General features: G+C 40.0%; 1 protein-coding gene across 4 annotated transcripts in view; it reads left to right on the top strand.

Moving 5' to 3' along the window:
• PTPRM (protein tyrosine phosphatase, receptor type M) overlaps positions 1-23241 on the top strand; it is an 840737-nt gene that overhangs the window by 513151 nt on the left and 304345 nt on the right. For all 4 annotated transcript variants that reach the window (XM_025365055.1, XM_025365057.1, XM_025365054.1 and 1 more), the window contains 2 exons: positions 6609-6810; positions 9682-9784. In XM_025365055.1, the coding sequence (XP_025220840.1) occupies positions 6609-6810; positions 9682-9784 (305 nt within the window). The remainder of the gene's footprint in view (positions 1-6608; positions 6811-9681; positions 9785-23241) is intronic.

Raw genomic sequence — 23241 nt, 5'->3', positions numbered from 1 at the left:
CTTATTTTGTCAAGTTGTCAATTTAATACTGCCCTCTGAAAGAATACTTTTAAGTGCAGAAGTATTCAAAATAAAACATCCTTGCTTCCCAATTTTACTTTTCAAATGTAACTACGATTAACAGCTAGATACATGTCCTTTTAAAATTTTACAAGGTAGAAACTGTAGTGCAAATTCATTAATGAATATAAAATGGGTGCAATTTAATAAATGTTATCAAATCCAGCATTTTATTATGAGAATAAAATGCCATATGAGACTCCCACCTCACATCATACAAAAATAAATACCAGGTTCATGATTTAAACACAAAAGTTTAGAAGAACCCTCGAAGAAAAAGGTAGGAAGACATTTTTATTATGTATTTTTCTAAGCTTGATATAACATGCAGCAGTCATTAAAAATGAAGATCGACAGATTTGCTTAGATAAAATTTTAAACTTCTGAATGATGAAAGATACCATGAAGGAGGTCTGAGTGCAAACAGAAGGCTTGGAGAGATTATTTTCAGCACTTACAGCAGTCAACAGGCTGGTGGCTGTGATATACAGAGAGCTCTATGTAGTAATAAGAAAAAAACAGATACTGTATTAGGAAAGAAAATGGACAAAGACACTTCAAAAAAAAAATTCACCCAGCATGTAAGCATATGGTAAAGTACCTACCCAACCTTACTAATGATTAAGAAATGGAATATTACAAGTGCTACAGAAGTTTAGATTTCTATAATATCAAGTGTTAATCAGTGATGTGGAGAAATGTGTACATGCATAGTCTATTGATGGGAACATACATTTTGCAGTCTTTTTTTGGTAGGCAATTAGGGAGAATCTATCAAAATTTAAACATAACATGTCAAACCTATTTCTAGAAGTTTATTAGTAATACTCCCCAATGTATAAGGATATTTGTCCAAGTATTTTCGTTGTACCCTACTAACTTTATGTATCTCTAGTGAGTAAATACCAGACACCTGGTCATGAGACTAACACATGGATTTTTTAGAAGCTTTAGTATGTCTAAGATATTGGAAAAAGACAGAAGTAGAAAAGGTACTGTTCCTTTTCTGTTGAAGTAACTGCCCCATCAGCAACCAACTGTAAAAAGGATGAAATGAGTTCTAAACTTAGGGACTCAATACGTGAGTGTGTGACTAGAGTATCAAGTGCAGTTTTGGTTGGGCACTTTAATCAAGTAGAATGGTCTAGATTTGCCAGCTGATTGGGACATTCAGGAGTCTAGAGTTGAAGACACGTTAATATCCTGAGCCTGGATAACTGGACTGTTAGTCACCATCAGCTGAGATAGGTGGTTATGTAGAGGGAATGAGAATTTAGGGGCCATGTTAAGAAGTTTGTTTTCAATACTCAAGGGCTTCTGTGATCTAACCCAAATCTATATTTATAACGCCATCTCCCACTGTTTTTCTTCTGGAACTCAGTGAGCCATGTATATGAAATTGCTTTGGCCGGGCGCGGTGGCTCAAGCCTGTAATCCCAGCACTTTGGGAGGCCGAGACGGGTGGATCACGAGGTCAGGAGATCGAGACCATCCTGGCTAACACGGTGAAACCCCGTCTCTACTAAAAAATACAAAAAACTAGCCGGGCGAGGTGGCGGGCGCCTGTAGTCCCAGCTACTCGGGAGGCTGAGGCAGGAGAATGGCGTAAACCCGGGAGGCGGAGCTTGCAGTGAGCTGAGATCGCGCCACTGCACACCAGCCTGGGCGACAGAGCGAGACTCCGTCTCAAAAAAAAAAAAAAAAGAAAAAAAAGAAAGTGCTTTTTCTCCAAGAGCCTTCTGAGCCATCGCACACCCTGCTTTTGCTTAGATTCATTCCGCCTGTGCCATCCCATCGCTCTCATCCTATAGCAGCTCTGCTTATCTTTCAGTATTTTATTCAAGTACTATACTCTTCCTTGAAGTATCCTAGGTCCTTTGCTCCCCTGAAATCAGATTTAATTATTCATTCCTTTGTTTTCTCAGAATAATTGCTTAAACCTCAATTAGAGGATGGTGTTTTATGCTGGCTGAAATTACCATCAACTCACACTAGAAGATTTTGATTCCCCTCTCCTATAACATGCAAGTCAAAGATGGCATGTTATTCTATTTTGGTTTCCCATTAATCTCTCAGTTTAGAATTTGAGGCTTTAAGTAGAGAAGGGGAAGACAATTTTGGAAGATTTCAGGCACTTACCTGCAAATCAGAAATCATCCAATAGAAGCAACAGTTTACTCCATCTCACCCAAATCTAACCCTCACACATGATGCTGAGATCTCAGTTTGCTTTTGACCTGGCACATCCCATAAAATTACTTACATCCAACACTGCAGCGGTAGCATTATTTACAGAGGCTTCATTACAGTTTCCTGGACCTTCAGCCAGGGACAGAGTACAAGTACAGGAGCTTCCAGACTTCCTTCTTGTAGCTTCCTGCTGTACTGAAGTACTTAACAGGCACTTAATAACCGTGTATTGAATGAACAAGTGAAGAAGTAAATGCTGAAACCATGTGGACATTTGAGTTTGAGCATGGGGGTATATTTTGGTGCCGTTTAGAGCAGCTGCTGAGGTGGGCGAATGTCTGCCATCCGCTCTGTGGCAGGCAGTGGGGTTGCGGAGTTAGAGTGCCCCTGCTGCCGAGGAGCTTTCCTCATTCTGATATTCAGACTCCAGGGCTCTGTGGATGGGTCTGAGATGGGGAAACCCATCACCTTTGTGACATTTTGCGGACGTATACATGCCCAACATATTTGTTTGTTAGGGGTGAGGGAGAGGATCTGTAATTTTTAGGAGTGTGTGAATTAGTGTATACATGTGTTTTTTAGAGGTAGATAAGAGAAGGTGTCTAATTTTTACCAAATTGTCAAAGGGTTATGACTGGAAGCCAGCTAAGAACCTCAGTGTTATTTTGCAACCACAAGGCTTTTGGCAAGTCCAAGCCCATCGGCCCTGCTGGAACAGCAAGTCCCTTAGTAAAGCATTGGCTTGATAGTCTTTGTGGGTGCAGCAAAGATCCCACTTGTCTGAGTGTTTACATGAGCGCATGCACACACCTGCTCTCCCTATCTATTTGTAGAAAAATAGATACTGAGTGCCAAATATTTACTGATCACAATGGGATTGGGAAAAGGATAAGACATCAGCCACTCCTCAGAAGGAAGATACAATTACATGAAATGTTCCAATTCCTCTGGCGTATTTAAATCATGATTGAAGATCAAAGAAGAGATTTCACAGTACTCCACGATTCATTGCCCGGTGAATTGTATGAACAGTCACAACACAGGCATTCAGTGGATCTAGGGATTGTTAGGCCAGGTTTAGGAAGGCTTTACAGATACACAGAATGGGAACTCTGGACTGGGCATGGACGGGTACTTTTTTTGTCCCAGTCTCATCTCTGGAAACCAACCCTCCCTCCCTCCTTCCCTCCCTGCCACCCTCGCTCCCTCTCCCTTTCTCTCTCTGCTTTTTTTCATTTCGTTTCTGTGACAGCTTTCTCTCCTTTGGCTCTCTTCCTGCATTTCTGACTCTTCTGTTGGCTTCTCCTCCTGTATCCTGTATCAAATACCTACATTCATTAGGGTGTGGTACCAGGCTCCCTTCTTTTTTTTCTAAACTTCCTTTGCTAGTGACCGCCTCCATTCCAGAATTGAATATCATCTCAATGCTCGTCACCCCCAGTCTTCACTCCAGCCCAGTCCTCTCAAATCTCAGCTTCATGTCATACATGTGTGTCCACCTGACTGCCGTGGGCATTTCCAACTTAACATGTCCACCTGTGTCTGTAAATTTCTCCCCATATGTTCCATTCTTTTCGGTACCTCTTTTGATCAAGCCCAAAACATGGAACCTATCCTTTATTCCGTCCTCTTTTTCTTATATCCAGTCCTTCACTGAGTTCTGTCCATTTTGTCTCTAAAAGATGCCAGTTCTTTTCATCTCTTGCTGCCTGTACCAGCCCCACCTTATTCCAAGCGCCTGTATTCTCTCCCTTGTGCTATAGCTCTAGGCCCTGGACTCTGCTGTACTTCCTAGTGCCCTCCCCACTACCTCAATTGTGCCCCCGCAATCAAATCAACCTTCCACCCACAGTCAAAGTGAACTCTTTAAAGGGAAATTAGATCATTTTATTTTCATGCCTAAACATGTTCAAGGGCTTCCTGTTGTATGTATCCAAACTTCTTATCTTGGGGTACAAAGCACTGTACAGTATGGTCCTGCCTGCTTCTCCAGCCCCCAAGGAACCACACTGACCTCCTTTCTGTTCATATACTGTGCCCACTCACTCCTGCTTCGCTGCCTTAGTTCCTGCTGTTCTTCCCCAAACTCTCAGCATGACTGACTCCTTCCCTAAGTTCAAGTCTCTTCAGCTTAACTGACATCTCAGTGGGCCCTTCCCCTGCCACTCTAAGTGGCTGTGTAATAACCTCTCTCGCCCGACAATTCTCCTTATTTTAGCACCTTGTTCGTTTCTTCCATGGAACTTGGTGTTTTGAAAGTATTCATTTACTTACTGTATGTCTCCCCAGCTCCATCCCACCCTGTCCAGATTCTCCGTTATCTGAAACAGGGCGTGTGTTTACCTGCTGGCTGTGGTGCTTGCAGAGCGTCAGTGTTCAATCAATGTTTGAATAGAGTAAATGAATCTGAATAGGTAGAGAACATGGAAACAGAGCTAACTGTCTCATGTTCCAGGGAAGTGAAAGTTTATGGGCAGAAGCAGTGTCAGAAAAGCCCCATTAGTGTTTGCAGGGCAGTCTTTATCCTGTGACCAGAACAGAAGGGAATATAATTGTGTAGTATCACAGATTCAGAAGTAGGTTTGGAGAAGGTGGGAGCAGGTCTGAAACACAAAACTAAGGAGTTTGGTCTTTCTCTCATATGCATTTATGTTTCATTAAGGTTTATAGACAGGCAATAAAAGGAACGAGAACACTAAGCTAGCCTCAGTAGGCAGCGTCAGTCCTCATTTTAATTATACTCTGTCATAATTGTTGGATCGCTTCTCCCCTTCCCCTACCAGACTGATACCTCCTTCAGGGAAGGTACGATTCCTGAGGCACCATGCAACACCCCAGCTCAAAACACAGTGCTTGGCACATGAGAGGGGCTCAATGAATATGTTTTAAATGTACGGGTGAATTAGTGGGAAACATTGGGAAGCAATTATGCAGTCATAATAGAGGTTTAGATCTGTCTCCTCCAAACTGCCGAGTTCCCTGGAGGTGTCTGAGTGGAGGACCAAGTAATCACACAGCAGATACGTCGCTGACATCCCTCGCTTAGCTGCCAGGGGCAGATTTGGCCTTATGTCTTCTTGACTTCCTTAACCTTGTAGAGGAAGTCTGTTAGAGGGTTAATAACAGATACTGTGCGTGACTCCAATAGTGTCATGCACTGCAGTGATTAATATATACAGCAAACATTTTTCTTGCTAAAGCTTAGTTGATTCAATCTAAATATTCTTTCAGAGAGGTCTTCTTAATTGTAATGACATGGTATAAATATAAGGAAAAAGAATGTCAATTATCACTTCGTATAATAACAGTTTTAGTGTTCATGCACATAAATTACAAGTAAGTTTACCTATTTAAAAGCAAGAAAAGTGCTCAGTTTTGCAATTTAAAACTTTAGAATATGCCACATTTTAAAATTATGTCATTACAACCAGTGGAAGTTAGTAATCACCACTAAAGTGCATGTTCTTGAATAGATGATGAACTACTCACGGTGAAATTCTTTAAAATATCATTTGAAAGAGCAAGATTTAAAGGCACCTATGTTACATTTATTTTCAAACACTTCGGACTTATCCAACATACTTTGAATATCTGTTATGTAGCTAATATCATGAAAACTTCTAGAACTGCATTGTCTCATATGGCAGCTACTAATCACACATGGCAATTTAAATACAAATTTTAACTAAAATTTTTAGTTCCTCAGTGTCACTGACCACATTTCAAATGCTCAGTAGCCAGATGTGGCTAGTGGCTGCATTTCCATCATTTCAGAAAGTTCTGTTGGAAGACATTGCTCTAAAGGAAAGAAATGAATATGGCCCATAATGATCACTCTATGTGTAGCATCAGGAGTGACCAGTATCTGTCTAGGATTCCAGCCATTGGAGCAGATGTCCTTGCCTGCGTTGATGAAAACACTTCAGTGCCCTTGTTCCCAACAGATAATAATCCTAAATCAAATTATGGCCACTAGATTAAAGATGAGGCCTTATCCTTGTCAGTATCATATCTGTTTGAGCTAGTTGTATATTTTCTTATTTTGTTCGAAACCAATTGTAATGTAGTTTTACAAAATGACATTTTGAAAGCAAACAACTTCAAAGCATTAGCTTAACCCTGCGCTCATCCTGTATGTTCTAATCTACTGGCTTAAGTTCCCCTGTCTATAAAAGTAATAACTCAACAGCTTTGGCGGAGTTTCTTCATCCCTTCACTGGATTCAGGATTTCAAGAGTCTGAGTAGGAGCTTATCATGAAGTGTCTGACAGTGCATACATCAGAAGGGTTTATTGGATAAAGATGCAATCTGAGTCCATCTGCTCCAAATATTTTATCACTTTCTCATTCTTTTGCAGATCACCTACAAAGCAGTCAGTTCCTTTGACCCAGAAATAGATTTATCCAATCAGAGTGGAAGAGTTTCAAAGCTGGGAAACGAAACCCATTTTCTGTTTTTTGGACTGTATCCGGGGACCACATACTCCTTTACCATCCGGGCTAGCACAGCTAAGGGTTTTGGGCCTCCAGCAACAAACCAGTTCACCACGAAAATATCAGGTACTCTACATTCGTGAGTTGTGTCTTTTATCAGAAGTAACATTTTTGTCCTTTTTCTTTCCCATTGTCAAGTATGCCAAGCTCGCCCACACTAACATTGTATCCAAAGGAATACCCTTGAATGCCTGAAGCTCAGACTCATGGCATTAAATGAGGTACTACAAATATTTCTCATTTGGGAGCTTGAGATCTCATGTGTTAGAAAGTGGCTATTGTTTTAGCAGGGCGCCTTGGAGGACTTGGGCATGAGGCAGAAGGTTCTGTTGAGACACTCTCATCCCCTTCTCAATCCAAAGTTGTCAGAGCAGTGATGTTGGAAAAATCTCTGTAATGAACCATGAACCATCAGAAGCTCAGCAGAAAGACAGTCATGTAGAGTCTGCTTCCGAAGGATCAGCCTCCTTGGGACCTCTACCATAAGCAGATTCTGTCCTGAAGAGAGAGGCAAATACGTGATGGTACCAGGCGCTGAGGACCTCCAGCTTTTTGCTTTTAGAGACTTAATTATGTCATCTAACAAAAGACCTAATTTGAGAAATATTTCTAGGCATGTTCAACTGTGCAGAAAATGTCTTTGTACTTCAGACTAGAGGAAATTAAGCTGCCATCTGGTATGGGATATACAACAGCAATAAAAAAAAATTGCATGAATATTTTTTCCCCTTTGGGTATGAGTGTGGAAGTGTTGAGTTTTGGCTTTAACTGTTTTGTTTAGAGTGAATTAGGTGGGGTGGAAGTAGGGAAACGATCTAACTCTTGTTATCAGCCATGGTTAGTTCAATAATATTTAGCCTGACCTTTATATCTTTTGTCTCTCGTTCCTTGTTTTGTATTAACAAAAGTTATTGTTTGGAGTTGAAGGAAAGGAATGTTCACAACTAGAGTATTGTAAGTGTTTGGCTAGGTTTTGAGGGAGGGTTTAGAATTTTCTTTTTAAGCAATTATAACTTAAGGGATAATTTTTCATTATGTAAGATTTTATGAGCACAAACGACTTGAAATTTAATACACTTGATACTCTGTATAGAATTAGGTTATAGAAACAGTATGGAGAATTGGGAAAGAGAAAATAAGTCTGTGGGAAGTTAGAATAATTAAAGATTTGAAAACTGACACAGGTTGAAGAAAATGGGTTGGTAGAAGAAAAAGCACTGGACTTGGACTAAAAAAATCTAGGTTCTAGTTATGATTTTGCCAGGCACTTCCTCTCTGATTTTAATCAAATAAATTTACCCCTACATACAAATTGAGATAATATTATCTCGTGTATGAATTTATCATGGGGATTTAAAGATGAAATAAGTGCCAATATATATACCTCAAAGCATGTTTTAAGAAATTTTTCCCATGTAAGTTACTCTACGAAGATTATTGTCATAAAGAGTGTATTTTTTGAATAAAATAATTCACTTTTGCTATTTTTATTAGATAAGAATTCTGATCAATATGGTTGTGTTAGTCCATTCTCACACTGCTAATAAAGGCATACCCGAGACTGAGTAACTTATAAAGGAAAGAGGTTTGATTTACTCACGGTTCAGCATGGCTGAGGAGACCTCAGGAAACTTACAGTCATGGCAGATTGTAATCAATGGTTTTGACCACTTTCAGCATGCCAAGTTCAAACAATTTTATTGAAAATCAAGCGACCTTACATTTTCATTAGCCTATATGGCTCAGCAAGAATAAGTATTTGATCTTTATAGTTTTAAAACAGTTATAGTTTACAGGTTCAAATTTTCATGGAGGTATGAGAGGGAACCACTCTTGTATACAAAATGTAATTCTGTGTTATGAATTTGAGTTAATTTTTAAGAGAATTGAAATAAATTTTAATGCTGAGATGATTCAATAACTGGAACTCAGAAGTAACCCATATTGTGATAAAATAATCTTTTTGTATATGTAAGACAATTTTAAAAACTGTATTTGCAAGAAACGACCTCTAGCTTTCTCATCAGGAGTCTACCTGTGGGCTGTGAAAATATGGTATGCCCTCCCACATCACAGCTCTGTGTAATGATTTGTCTTGTCCATAATTACTGAAGAGCTCTGTTGCTATCATAATAAGACTTAACAGTCTAGAGAAGGAAGATGCCAGGAACTGGCCTTGGAAATAGGATTTATATCTGGAGGAGAACTAACATTTGTAGGATTATATTTGCCTGTCTCTCTGTTCTCTCTTTGAATTACGATAATAAACATACAGGGTAGTTTCCCCATTTTGAGATATATAAAAGCTCTTATGCTGGTTAAAACAAAACACAGCAAAAAGTCAAACCCAAGCCTTTCTTACTTCTGTTCCTATGTGTTTTCCACTGTCATGCTTTTCTGAGATGCCACAGATAGTCACTAATTAATTCCAGCAAATCTCTCTGACTCCCACTGTCCTCTTTAAATCCCCAATGGGTCTCTGGTACCTGAGAAACCTTGACTTAGATGGAATAACTGTAAAGTCCAGTGATTATTTCTTAAATATGCCTTTAACATAAATATTTTATTTGAGAACTCACATGTACAGAAAAGTGTACCAATTGTAAGTGTACAACTCGCTGATTTTTCACAAGCCGACTATGCTAATTTAGCCAGAATCCAAATCAAGAAACAGAATATTACTCACACCTCACAAACCCCCTCATACCATCTCCAGACTTCAAGTCAAGATCACAGAGGGCACTACGGGCTGCTTTTAGCAGCTGTCCCTGTGCTTCTGTGTAGGGAATATACGCGAAGTTTGCTCATGGTCGTTGATAGCTGCAATGTAAAGTAAATGCACTATGTTCTTAATGCTCTTTGTAAAAGGAAGTGGAAACTAAACTGAGAAGATCAACCAGAAATAATGAGTCCTCCATCCTATGCCTTTTCCCCCAGCACCCTCTATGCCAGCTTATGAACTTGAGACACCTCTGAATCAAACTGACAATACCGTGACAGTCATGCTGAAACCTGCCCACAGCAGAGGAGCACCTGTCAGGTATGGAACAGAGGGGTGGGCCGGCTCTAGAGAGAAGAAAACTAAATCAAGTTGATTAATTCCTCCAACGTGTTTTCTAGGGATTTGCTGCAAATCTCAGCCAGCATGTAAATCCGTATCTTTATTAGTTCTAATTAAAAGTAATGACTGAGGAAAATGAAAGGGCTTTGATGTAAAGTGGTCAAGTATTGTTTAAAGGGTTTTATGCTGATGCAAGTGGGTTGTTCTTTTGAAGATAAGGCACCAAGCACTAGTCTGTTGAGGAGGTAGTTTTAAATTAAAAGGTGACTGCCTGATGCAATTTGGTTACACAAGGGCAGATGGCATTTTTGTTCTCAGCTCTCTTCTTTGAATGGATGTTTAAATTTTTTCATTTGTGTGTTTACTTTGGGTTTTATGTCATTTAATTTTTAGTAAATTAGCTAATTTCTCAATAGAATATGGGATGTATAGTTGTTGTTTTTTTTAAAAAAAAACAAAACAAAACAAAAACAGATGATTGGAAAGAACATTGTGAAGTCTTTATTTGAACAGATTTGAGTTAATTACCAACATCTAGGCCCGTGTCTTATCCCATGATGATTTATATAGCTAAGCAATTATAAAGTGTAACTTTTACAGTGACTGAATAAAATAAATTTATTATTTCCAAGACAGAGCAAAAGAATACCTGAGTAACTCTGAAGTATCGACTTGTCATAAGCTCATTAATCTACATAGGTGAAATTTCTACTTGATTCAGAGGGGATTTAAATGTTTTACCTTTGTATTATCAGAATAGATTCCCTTCGGAGTCATCTGTTACTTTGAATAGAGTACTTGGAAGAAACATTTACATTGACAAGACATTTTAGGGTTTATTTTCATGTTCCTTTTGTAGAATTTGATTTCATTAATCTTTTTAAACCTGGCTGTATTTGATTGTGTTTTCACTGCAGTATCATAAGGCAATCAGTTAGATTTCCTTCTGTTCAGTAAAATATATATGGAGGTCTCAATTCATAAAGTCATAAATAAAACCAAAATAGTATTAGTTTTTAGTGAAGTCAGATTAGGGAAGAGTCACAGAAATTTTTATTTTAAAAATCTCCAAAATTTTTTAAAGAATTTTTAGTTTTTACTATAGAATAATGCAACACAGTAGCTCATATAAAGTTTAATGATGCTTGCTGTTCATAGATGCAGTTTGTGAGAATACTGCGAAATATATAAAAGCTCTATTCCAAATTGGAGATCGTGTTAACTGCTACATTTCAAGTGATGTGCTTGACATTGCCCAGGCCCTCTGGGTTGATGCCTGTGGGTGGCGCTGAGAGGTTGCACTAATCTGATGGACCCAAGGCATGCATTAGATGCTATCCAAGACTCAAGTGTACCCATGGCCATGGGTCAGTCTTTGTTGACTTTAAAAGCTGAAATTTATTAAATGAAAATGTATGCTCTGACCATGGCCTTGGGAGCGTCATTTGTTTCTGATCCACTTAACAGTTACTCAGACTCAGCAATAAAGAGTCATTGGGAAAGGACTCGATGTTTTACTGCAGAAAGCATCATGATCATGTGAATAGTTAGAATTCACTCAGCTTCAATGCCTCCAAACCGAAGGAAGCTGAAAGCTTAATCATTTTTCAAAAACAGCCCGTTATTCCATGGTACTTTGTTCTTATATGGATACCTTTTGCACATTTTCTGTACTTGCGTCTTACTTTCAAACGCTTTCTGTTGGACTTTCATTTGCATCTTTGTATAGATCTGTCCAAGTTGTGTTGACTGGTTTGTTTTTGAGATGGAGTCTCACTCTGTCGCTCAGGCTAGAATGCAGTAGCCTGATCTCAGCTCACTGCAGCCTCTGCCTCCCAGGTTCAAGCGATTTCTTCTGTCTCAGCCTCCCAAGTAGCTGGAATTACAGGCGTGTGCTACTGCGCCCGGCTAATTTTTGTATTTTTAGTAGAGACAGGGTTTCATCATGTTGGCCAGGCTAGTCTTGAACTCCTGACCCTAGGTGATCCACCCATCTTGGCCTCCCGAAGTGCTGGGATTACTGGCATGAGCCACCATGCCTGGCCAAGACTAAGTTTTAAAATAATTGCTCTTTGGGCGATCTGCCTGCACCGCTTTCCCAGCCCTCTTCCCTGGTCTTTACAAGGTGCTGGGCACACTCCAAACTACTGTTCTTTTTTCTAACATATGCCTCACTAAGACATTATTTTATTGTTGCTTACTTTTACACATGTCTAGATGTTTTTCGGAGACTTTGAGACCTTACTAGTAGTTCTTGGTGTCCTCAGGCTTCCTATTCTAATGTCTGTAAAAATACATATCCAAATTCTTGTCAGAGTCCAAAATACATAACTTTCTCTGTAGACCTTACATCATTTCATCACTTCATGTTGCCTCACCCTCTTTTCTAGTTGTCATAACATCCTGGTTTACAAGTTCAGCACTGCTGTGCTTTTAAGAAGGGTCATATCAGCATTGGTGAATATGCTCCTTGAATTTGCCAGAAGCACTTTGCCTCCAGTCCCTAATACCTTCTTCCCCTGTTAGCATCTTGAAATTAATAAATACATCCATGTTCATTATTCACATCTGTAATCTTAGAATCATGATCAATCCTTATGGGACATCATTCCATAAGCATTATGGGGAAACCTGCTATAGACATCATCTTTATTGGAAGGATGCCTATCTTAAATGGGTAAATTGTGTTGGCACACATTTGAGAGAGGAAATTATTTCAACCTTGCCTGTCGAAAATACATATATATATATATATATCTTTTTTTTTTGCAGAAAAGTGAATGTTGTCTTCAAGAGATTCATTATATCGGACAACATAATTGGACTGATTATCTGTAGAATAGATGGAAGACCAATATAGCGAGAAAGACTAGGTTGGGGAAAAAATATGTATAGTACCCTCTAACTAAATAGGGCATATTAAAATTCTCAATTTCATGTAATGTTTAGACAAATAAGAACTCTGATTAGGGAATCATATGGACCTAAATATAAAGCCATAATGTAAATTAAAACATTTGAACACATCTGGAAATCTGCAAAATGCACATGTAATCAAACTGCAATACAAGAAAGCTTTTCCCAAATGATAAGATAAATACTAGAAGGAGGAGGGAAATGGAAGCGAACATCTGTTTGCTTTCCTGGATTTTGCACAGTATTGTGTATTCAAAAATACTGTCATTGTGTGATTTCCAAAACCCATTTTTTTCAATTGATTTGATTTTTTTCTTTAATCCATATTCATTGATGTTGAAAATTCAGTTGAACTTCGTTTATGCACTTCACTAAGTAAGGTGGTCGTGTATTGATTTCCCTACAAACACTCAGCTTGGTTCATGTAGATTCTTGAAATGGCATTAAACTCTCAATGTAAATGATTGTTGTCTTTTTATTGATCAGCACATCAGCTCTGTCACATAAAATTATTTAAATCCTGAGATGGCCCAGAAGAACACAAATTCCATCATTCCAGCCAGTAAACTAGCACCTAGGAGAGAATTTTAATGTCTGTTCATGGATTCAAAGTTTTTTCATTAATAAGATACGGAAAAGTTTTATTTTCTTTCTTTTATTTATTTATTCTTTTCTTGAGACAGGGTCTCACTCTGTTGCCCAGGCTAGAGTACAGTGGTGCAATTGTAGCTCACTGCAGTCTTGACCTTCCGAGGCTGAAGCGATCCCCCTGCCTCAGCCTTCAGAGTGGGTATTAGAGACAGGATGCACAGTGCCTCTGGCAAATTGAAGGAGCACATTCACCAATACTGACATGACCCTTCGTAAAAGCACAGCAGTGATCAATTTCAAATGCAGGGCACCTCGAATGTGGAACTGAAACCAGAGAGTGATGACGATTATTAACGAAAGACCGTCCCAGCACTTTGGGAGGCAAAGGTGGGAGGATCACTTGAAGCCAGGAGTTTGAGACCAGCCTGGGCAATGTAGCAAGACCCCGTCTTTACAAAAAAGAAAATTAAAAAACAAAAACAAACAAACAAACAACATAGCTGAGCTTGGTTATATGCCTGTAGTCCCAACCTAGGCATGGTTGTGGGTACCTGTACTGAGGAGGCTGAGGCCGGAGGATTGCTTGAGCCCAGGAGTTCAAGATCAGCCTGGACAACATAGAGAGGCCCAACACAGACCCATCTCTACAAAAGAAATGTTTTTAAGAAAGACAGGAGATAATCAGGCATTTTTGTTTTAAAAAGTTTCTCATAAATTATGGTTGTTGGCATAGAAATGGTTACGGTTTAGTAGTTCAAGGTTATGAAGCATAAAGCACGTTTTCTTTTTCTCAAGCAGCAGCAACCCTTTTGTTTATCTCACTGTCTGTAAGTTCAAGGAAAGATGTTCAGTCCATTAACACTACCTTCCTAGACATCCCATTCTCTTCTCCACACAAGGAGCCTTTGAGCATTGGGGATATGGAGCAAGCTGCTATGGACTCTCTTCTCCAGGGGCTGGCAATGTAGATGGGAAAGAGAGCTACGTGGAATCTAGTGTCCTGTAGTAAGTAGGGATGAGGATGGGATCCAGTGGCCTGACCAAGGAGTGGTCAGTACAGGGAAGAGCCAGCTAAGACTTCAGAGAGGAGGTAACCCTGGGGCCGAGTAGCTGAATCTTGACAGATGGCTGTTGTTCAGAGCATCTGTGTGATGTGGAATATGTTGCCAGGGAGGTTAGGTATGTGGCTGGCAAGGAATAAAAAATGAGAGAGACAGGTTGGCTCCATGAGGACGGGGAGGACTGAGTAGTTTAGCCTGATCTGAGAATGAGAAGTGTGTTATAATCAGAGGGGAGTGAGATGGGAGAAGAAGCAAGGGAGATAAGAGGATGAATTGGATGACCTTGCACTCCATACCAATGAGTAGCTATTTACAGGATTCAGGTCAGGGAAAAAATGTAAGGAAGAGACACAGCAGTAATGGAGGATGGGTTAGAGGGCATGGCGCCGCAGAACAAACAAATAGGAGCAGCATAAATGCTGGAGGATGTGCTGGGCCCAGTTAAGATAGAGCTAACCCTGAGGGCATGGAGGAAGGGGGTTTCATAAATGCCTAGTGCTGATTTTCATTACAAAAAGGATTTAGAGAAATCAAAAACACCTAGTCCTTTTTAGAAGGAGAAAAAGAATATATTGTTGATAAAAATACTGTCCAGGGTATTGTTACAGTAAATACTAGAACACTTGAAATTGAAAAACTAGCCTAGCAATGACTTTCCAGTAATTCATTGGAAATCACTAATTATATAAATATTTTTCAACCCCAATTTTCATAAGCAGTAAAAAATTGTTCTTAGTGTCTCTTGTTTGGAAGAACCTTCTGGATCTTTCTTTTGTTGCTTCTCCTTCCTTCCTTATATTGCACCGTAACCCCTTTGCCGTGAGCCTGCGTCCATCAATTTTGTGATGATGACTGTACATGTTGGGGTGTGACCATGATGCCTGCTCAATGGATGTGGGTAGCACCTCTGGTTACTAAAAGTTAGAGAGTGAAATGCTTCTCTCAGCTTCAGAAGGCATGCCAGCAGCACACTTAGTGGGTGACTGTAGCTCATTCTTGGCTAGGGCTGGGGAAGACCTAAGTTTTTCATCATACTACTTTGTTATCCCCAAAAGAACCCATGCTGTCTCTGAAAAGGCAAATATTTGAGTTGGAACTACAGACTCCATGAAAGCTCTTGAGTGTCCTTCACAGTGGAGGCCACACCTTGCACATTCCTGGAGGCGAGGGCCAGGCTGTGTTGTGCGTTTCCCTCTTACTGACCAGCTGCACAGAAGCCATTCAGCAGGAAGGAGGGAGACGTTAAAGTCTACCTCTTTTTCCATTGACCGTAGAGAAAGTTACATGCTGTTTCTTTTCCCTCATCTAGATAGACCATCTTTAAATGTTAATAGTGGAATAAATTAGAAACAGTTTCAATTATAAACTCAGAGCACTGAAAGATTGCAAATGATTGCACTGGACAGTATATTACTTTACGAATTGTAAAGCTGCTCTGCCATTTGCTCTTGGGAACCCCTGGGTCATCTTAATCACAGTTACTGATTTAGGGAGTTTAAGGGATGAACTTCTAGACATGTTCCAGGCTAAGGCCGATAGCCTTTCTGGAAGAGAATCTTGGAAATTTTGACAAAGATTAACTGATTTGACTATGGATGCCTCACTTTCATATATGTGAAATGTGAGGAAAGGTTTCAAGTTCTAAGAGGCTGATAAAGTCATGTGTGACCACTAACCCGGTATGCTTCTTAGAGCCTTAGACTTTTAGAACTGAGTTCCAACTCAGAGGCCCTGACCACATTCCTCATGTTACACTTCTGCTTCATCCTAGTTTGGTGGTGGGGAGAGGGATAAGGGCACAGATACAGAAGGAATTATGTTTTACATCATTCTCTTCAGCAGATCATTTTATCAACCAGCACTTATAAGTATACACAATGTAACTACTTATTATAAGAACACCAGGGTACACAAAAGTGCTAATATGCCTTCTATTTCCTCAATAACTATTTTGTTAAGTATGTTATATTACACTTGTGAGGCTTACCTGTATTTGGTTGCAACTTAATTAAATTAATATTCAGCTCTTCAATCAGACAGTAGAAAGATTAGGGAGTGGTCTTGGTGTTTTTTCCCCTATAATCTGTCCCTTTTGACGTGTATGTATGGCCCAGTTCCGTCCCATCTCTACTTTTACCTGCTAAGTGTTTTCCTGTCCTGTATCAATGTATTTTCTGCTCAATGAGAAGTAGTAAGAGCTCTGTCCAGTTATTAGTACCTGGTTAAAATCCTGGCCCTTCATAGCCTTGAAAAGTGTTGTAGGAAATACTAGGATTGACACTTGACTACTATTCATTTATTCTTTGTTCATTCACCAGATATCTACTAAACACTTATTATCTTCAAGTCATTGTGCTAGGGTTGTGATAAAAGCTGTCTAGAAAAGTCCAGGGTACTCTAAGAGTATATGACAGAAGGATGAAATCTCAACAGGAGAATCAGGAGTGTCTTACTGAGAATGTGTTGATTAAACTGAAACCTGAGGAGGAAGTAGGTAGGTAGGTTCACCAAGTAGGTTAGCAATAGGTAGAAAAGCCTAAGATAAGAGAAGTTAAAGAGACCTAAACAGTGGTCATCCTATCAATAAAATTAAAAACACACAAGGTTTGACCATCACTCAGGAGCATTAATTAGATTTACGTGCAGTTGTGCACAGCATAAGGACATTTCATTCAACAGACTGCATATACTGCAGTGGTCCTGAAAGATTATAATACTGTCTTTTCATTGCACCTTTTCTACATTTAGCTTTAGGTTTACAGATACTTCCCACTGTTTTACAGTTGCCTACGGTATTCAGTACAGTCACATACCGTATAGCTGTGTAGCGTAGGAGCAATAGGCTCTACCGTACAGCCTAGGGGTGTTGTAGGCTGCACCATCTAGGTTTTTGTAAGTACACCTTATGATGTTTGCACAAAGATGGAATGGCCTAATGAGGCACTTCTCAGAATATATCCCCATCATTAAGTGACTCATGACCATATTTAATGTTGAGAGTGAGCATTTTCCTAGGCTAAACATTACGTAAAACATGTAAATGCAATCAGAAATGCAAAATCGTTTGATCACAAAATGATTTTAATAATTTAGTTTTTGAATATCACGCAATATCTCTAACCTAATTAAGAGTGCAATAGATGTTTATTGAATGAACCTCTTCTTTTTCTTGCCAGCAGGAGTAATTATCACCCGAAACATTTATAGATAAGAAGACCCTAGACCTTTGTTTAACTAGTGGGACATATCAGGAACATGTGGAGTTTCAAATTCTATTTTCATCCCTAAATAAAAGTTAAATATCGTGAACCTTCCATAGAATGCAGAACTATAAAAGAACAATTACCTTTGAAGCAATCTGGTTTTCTTCTTTTTCTTTTTTTTTTTTTTTTTTTTTTTTTTTTTAGTAAGAAGGGTAATTAAGAAAGATTGCTTCAAATAAGCCATTGCTATAAATTCAGATCCCATCAGGAAGGTCACTCCAATTTGCAGGCTTTTAGTGACTCCTGGAGAAACTTGTCTTCTCACCTCTTGGGGTCAGTAGTGACACCACTGCCCCCCCCCCCCCCCCCCGCCCCGCCTCCTTTTCGCTTTACCTTCCATCCCCACAATCACTGCTTTAGTTCATATTTATCTTTCTCAGATCTCCAATCCCCGTTCTACCCTGTGGCTGCAGGGTCTTTCCTCCCAGGTTAATAACCCATCAGTGTCTCCCTATTGCCCTCAGCATAAATCCAGACTTCCTCTAATGGGGAAGGCTCTGGCTTCTGCTCACTTCCTGGGGCCGCCTGCCTTCCACCTGTAAATATATGCCTGAGAATATCCTGGGTGGTTCCATGCCATTTTGTGGGTTTGTTTATTTTGCAATTGATGTTTCTTTCATGGAATCGTCTCTCTTTTTTCTTCCCTCCGCTGTCCTGCCTGCACACGCACACACACACTCTCCCCACGGTCTCTCTCTCTCTCTCACTTATTTCCACTCCCCTCCTAGCTATGGCCCAGATGTCACCTCCTTGGAGAGCCCGCCCTGGCCCCCTGCCCGTCTGTGTCCTGCAGCTCTCCCAAAGAGCTCAGCCCTAGATTCACTGCACTGGCTGGTGACTGCTTGTCCTAGCCACCTACCAGCTCCTTCAGGGCCAGTCCTGTTCTCTGTGATTTTACCTCTGTATTTCCAATCCTGGTTCTGTGCCAAGCACAGCCTTCCATGAGTATTGGTTTGTTTTGTTTTTATTATTTGCTTCTCATTCTTTTAAACTGTAGAAGAATTTTTACTGAGACGAAAAATATGATGGGGTTTGCATATTAGATCAACCACTGGGGCTGGGACATAGGGGAAGTAAATGGACCCATGTGGCTTCTGGATGGAAGGTTAATAGATTACCATGGATGGATGCGTCAAAACTGTCTCTTGACAAACACAAAGGCTTTTGGTTGGAGCAGGCTGTGCTCAGGGGTTCCACCTCCCAGTTCTCGCCAAATGACTGAAGTTTCATTTGGTAGAATAAGTGACATCTAATCTCTCTGATATAAACAATTCATACAACTTAATAGTTTAGAAAGGTAGTATCACAAATTAAAAGAACACTTGGCACAGACACAAGAAGACTTGGGTTTGGATCTCGGCTGGGTCATTTACTAATTGTGTGACCTGAAGTCACCCTGTGTGTGAGGCTCTTCTTGCATTGCTGTAAAGATACCTGAGACTGGGTAATTTGTAAAGAAAAGAGGTTTAATCGGCTCAGCATTCTGCAGGCTTTACAGGAAGCATGGTGCTGGCATCTGCTTGGCTGCTGGGGACGCCTCAGAAGCCTCCAATCTTCCACCTGTAAATATATGCCAGCACTTACAACCATGGCGGAAGACAAAGAGGAAGAAGGCACGTCACATGGCGAAAGCAGGGCAAGACAGAGAGTGAAGAGGGAGATGCCACACCTTTTTTTTTTTTTTTAATTGTGTGTGTGTGGAGATGGAGTCTCACTCTGTCACCCAGGCTGGAGGGCAGTGGCACACTCTCAGCTCACTGCAACCTCTGCCTCCCCAGTTCAAGCAATTCTTCTGCCTCAGCCTCACGAGTAGCTGGGATTACAGGCACCTACCACCATGCCTGGCTAATTTTGTATTTTGAGTAGAGATGGGGTTTTGCCATGTTCACCAAGCTGGTTGCGAACTCCTGACCTCAAGTGATCTGCCCACCTTGGCCTCCCAAAGTGCTGAGATTACAGGTATGAGCCACCACTCCCAGCCAGATGCCACACATTTTTAAGAGACCAGATCTCATGCTAACTCAGATTGAGATACCAATTATCCCCAAGGAGATGGCCTAAGCCACTCATGAAGGATGCGCTCCCATGATCCAAACACCTCTCACCAGACCCCACCTCCAATTCCCAATTGGAAATTATATTCAATATGAGATTTGGGCAGGGACAAATACCCAACCATGTCACCCTCTAAATTCTCTAAGTCTGTTTCATTTGTAAAGTTGCCAGTAAATATGCTGCTTACCTGTCTCACAGCCTGGTCAGAAGGATTATGATCAGTGAAAATTCTTCACAAACCGAATTGCTCAAAGAGAATAAAGCTATAATATCATGATTTGCTTTAAAAATGTTGACTACATTGCTATTGAGTCTTTATCCCCATTGCACTCTGCTTTTAGTACTATACTTACGCCGATATGCTGTGGTTGTCACCTACATAGGAACTATGTTTTAACAATCACCCATATTTGACAATACTTTTATAGAAATTGTAAGAAATGTGTGTTTGGTATTAATATTGTGCATTCATTTGGTAAAATCATCAATGTTTTAGATCTCTTGTTCCATCAAAACATCCCAGCAACAAGAGAAGGCATTATTGGTAGGACTATTTATAGGTAACAACTCATTCCAGGGAGTAAAAGGCAATGTTGGTAAGAACCGAAAAAATGCAACCACAGCATGGAGCTTGATGCTTCTGGGTTTAAATTCTCATTTGCCGAGATTTAATGTCCAACTCAAAAGTAATAATAGTATCTACCTCAAAGGACAGCTGGGAGAATTAGTGACCTGTAAGCAAAGCAGTCAGGACAGCATCAAACACAGATGTTATCTGTTCAGTACAGGAAACCTTTTCTTATTGTTGATTTCTGTAGTGATAGAAACAACTTATAGATAATGTGGTAGCCCCTGTTGTTCCGCCCACGTCTTGGGAAATTTTCTGGGTCTTAGTGTTATATTCCTGAGCCTCAGTTATGTTCTTCTGAGCAGCTTGTGATAAAGGAATAATAATTACAGCAATAGAAAATGAATAATCAATGTTACTTGGATCGAGGAGGCTGTGATGTGCCAAGCCCATGCTTGATCCCAAATGAAATCATTTCTCATGATGCAGAGCAGGCTTCCTCGCTAGATGCCAGCGTTTCCCCTTTACAGTTGAAAGAACTGAGGTTCAGGGAGGTTAACAGACTTGTCTACTCTAACCCCAAAGCTATGAGCTCTCCATGTAACACTTCATCTTGTGCTCAGAGCCACAGGGCATGTGAGCTGTCAGGACCTTGCCTCCTCCTGGGAGCTGTGCTCATTCTCTTGTCCCCCACTTTGCTTGATCAGAAGACATCTTTCCTGCTGACTCTTCAGAACCAAGATGGTTACACTTACCTTTGCAGACATAGACTATTCTGCAAATTAATATCCTTTCTTTATTGTCTTTTCTAGTACAGGCATACCTTGGAGTTATTGCAGGCTTAGTTCCAGATCACTGCAATAAAGTGAATATCACAACAAAGCATTTTTTGTTTCCTAGTGCACAGAAAAGTTTTGTTTATGTTATACTGTAGTCTGTTAAGTGAGCAATAGCATTATGTCTTAAAAAATGTGTCTACCTTAATTAAAAAATACATTATTGCTAAAAGTACGGATGATCATCTGAGCCTTCAATGAGGCATAATCTTTTTGCTGGTGGAGGGTCTTTCCTCAATGTGGATGGTTGCTGACTAATCAGGGTGGTAGCTGCTGAAGGTTTGGGTGACTGCAGCAATTTCCTAAAATAAGACAAAGAAATTTGCCACATCTATAGACTTTGCCTTTCGCGAAAGATTTATCTATAGCATGAGATGCTATTGTATAGCATTTTACCCATGGTAGAATTTCTTTCAAAATTGGAGTCAGTCCTCTCAAACGTTGTCACTGCGTTATCAACTATGTTAATATAATATTCTAAATCATTTGTTGTCATTTCAACAGTGGTCACAGCATCTTCATCACAAGTAGATTTCATCTTAAGAAACCACTTTCTTTGCTTACCCATAGGAAGCAACTTCTCATCCGTTCAAGTGTGATCATGAAATTGCAGCAACTCAGTCGCATCCTCAGGCTCCACTGCTAATTCTAGTTATTCTTTCCACCACATCTGCAGTGACTTCCTCCACTGAAGTGTTGAACCCCTCAAAGTCACCCTTGAGGGTTAGAATCAACTTCTTCCAAGCTCCTGTTAATATTAATACTTTGACTTCCTCCCATAAATCACAGATGTTCTTAATGGCATCTAGAATAGTGACTCCTTTCCATGACTTTGACCAGACCCATTAGAGGAATACTTACATATGGCAGCTATAGCATCACAAAATCTATTCTGTGTATAATAGGACAAGAAAGTTAAAACGACTCCTTGACCCATGGGTGACAAAATGTATGTTGCGTTAGCAGGTAACTAGCATTTATCCCATGTGCGTCTCCATCAGGGCTTGTGGGTGATCAAGTGCATTGTCAAATGAGCAGTAATATTTAGAAAATAATCTTTTTCTCTGAGAAGTAGGTCTCAACAGTGGGCTTAAAATATTCGGTAAACCATACTGTAAACAGATGTGGTGTCATCCAGGCTTTGTTGTTCCATTTCGATAGCACAGACAGAGTAGATTTAACATGATTCTTAAGGGTCCTAGGATGGTAAATGAGCACTGGCTTTCGCTTAAACTTGCTAGCAGCATGAGCCCATAACACAAGAGTCAACCTGCGCTTTGAAGCCAGATACTGACTTCTCCTCTTCAGCTATGAAAGCCCTAGATGGCACCTGCTTCCAATAGAAGGCCGTTTCATCTACACTGAAAATCTGTGGTTTAGTGTAGTCACCCTCATCAATGACTTTAACTAGATCTTCTGGATAATGTGCTGCAGCTTCTACATCAGCACTTGCTGCTTCACTTTGTACTTTTATGTTATGAAGATGGCTACTTTTTTTAAACCTCATGAACCAACCTCTGCTAGCTTCAGACTTTTCTTCTGCAGCTTCCTCACCTCCCTCAGCCTTCATAGAACTGAAGAAAGTTAGGGTCTTGCTCTGCACTAGGCTTGGTTTAAGGGACTATGATGGCTGGTCTGATCTTCTATCCAGACCACTCAAGTTAGTTTGATACTATATCCAGACCACTAACACTTTTTCCATATCAGCAATAAGGCTGTTTCACTTTCCTATCATTCATGTGTTCACCGGAGTAGCACTTTTAATTTCCTTCAGGAACTTTTCCTTTGCACTTACAACTTGGCTGTTTGATGCAAGAGGCCCAGCTTTCTAACTGTCTTAGCTTTTGAGATGCCTTCCTCACTACGCTTAATAATGCCAGCTTTTAATTTAAAGTGAGAGACTTGCAACTCTTCCTTTCACCTGAACACTTAGAGGCCATTGTATGGTTATTATTTGTTCTAATTTCAATGTTGTGTGTCTTAGGGAGTAGGGATGCCCAGGGAGAGATGGTTGTCTTATATGGACACAGTTCATAGCGCCCCAAAACAATTACAAGAGTAACATCAAAGATCACTGACCACAGATCACTGTAACAGTTGTAATAATAATGAAAAAGTTTGAAATGTTGAAAGAATTACCAAAATG

Source organism: Theropithecus gelada, chromosome 18, assembly GCF_003255815.1.
Source record: "Theropithecus gelada isolate Dixy chromosome 18, Tgel_1.0, whole genome shotgun sequence".
NCBI lineage: Eukaryota > Metazoa > Chordata > Mammalia > Primates > Cercopithecidae > Theropithecus > Theropithecus gelada.
Note: the sequence above shows the minus strand (reverse complement) of the source record. Positions and strands in the feature narration are given on the sequence as shown.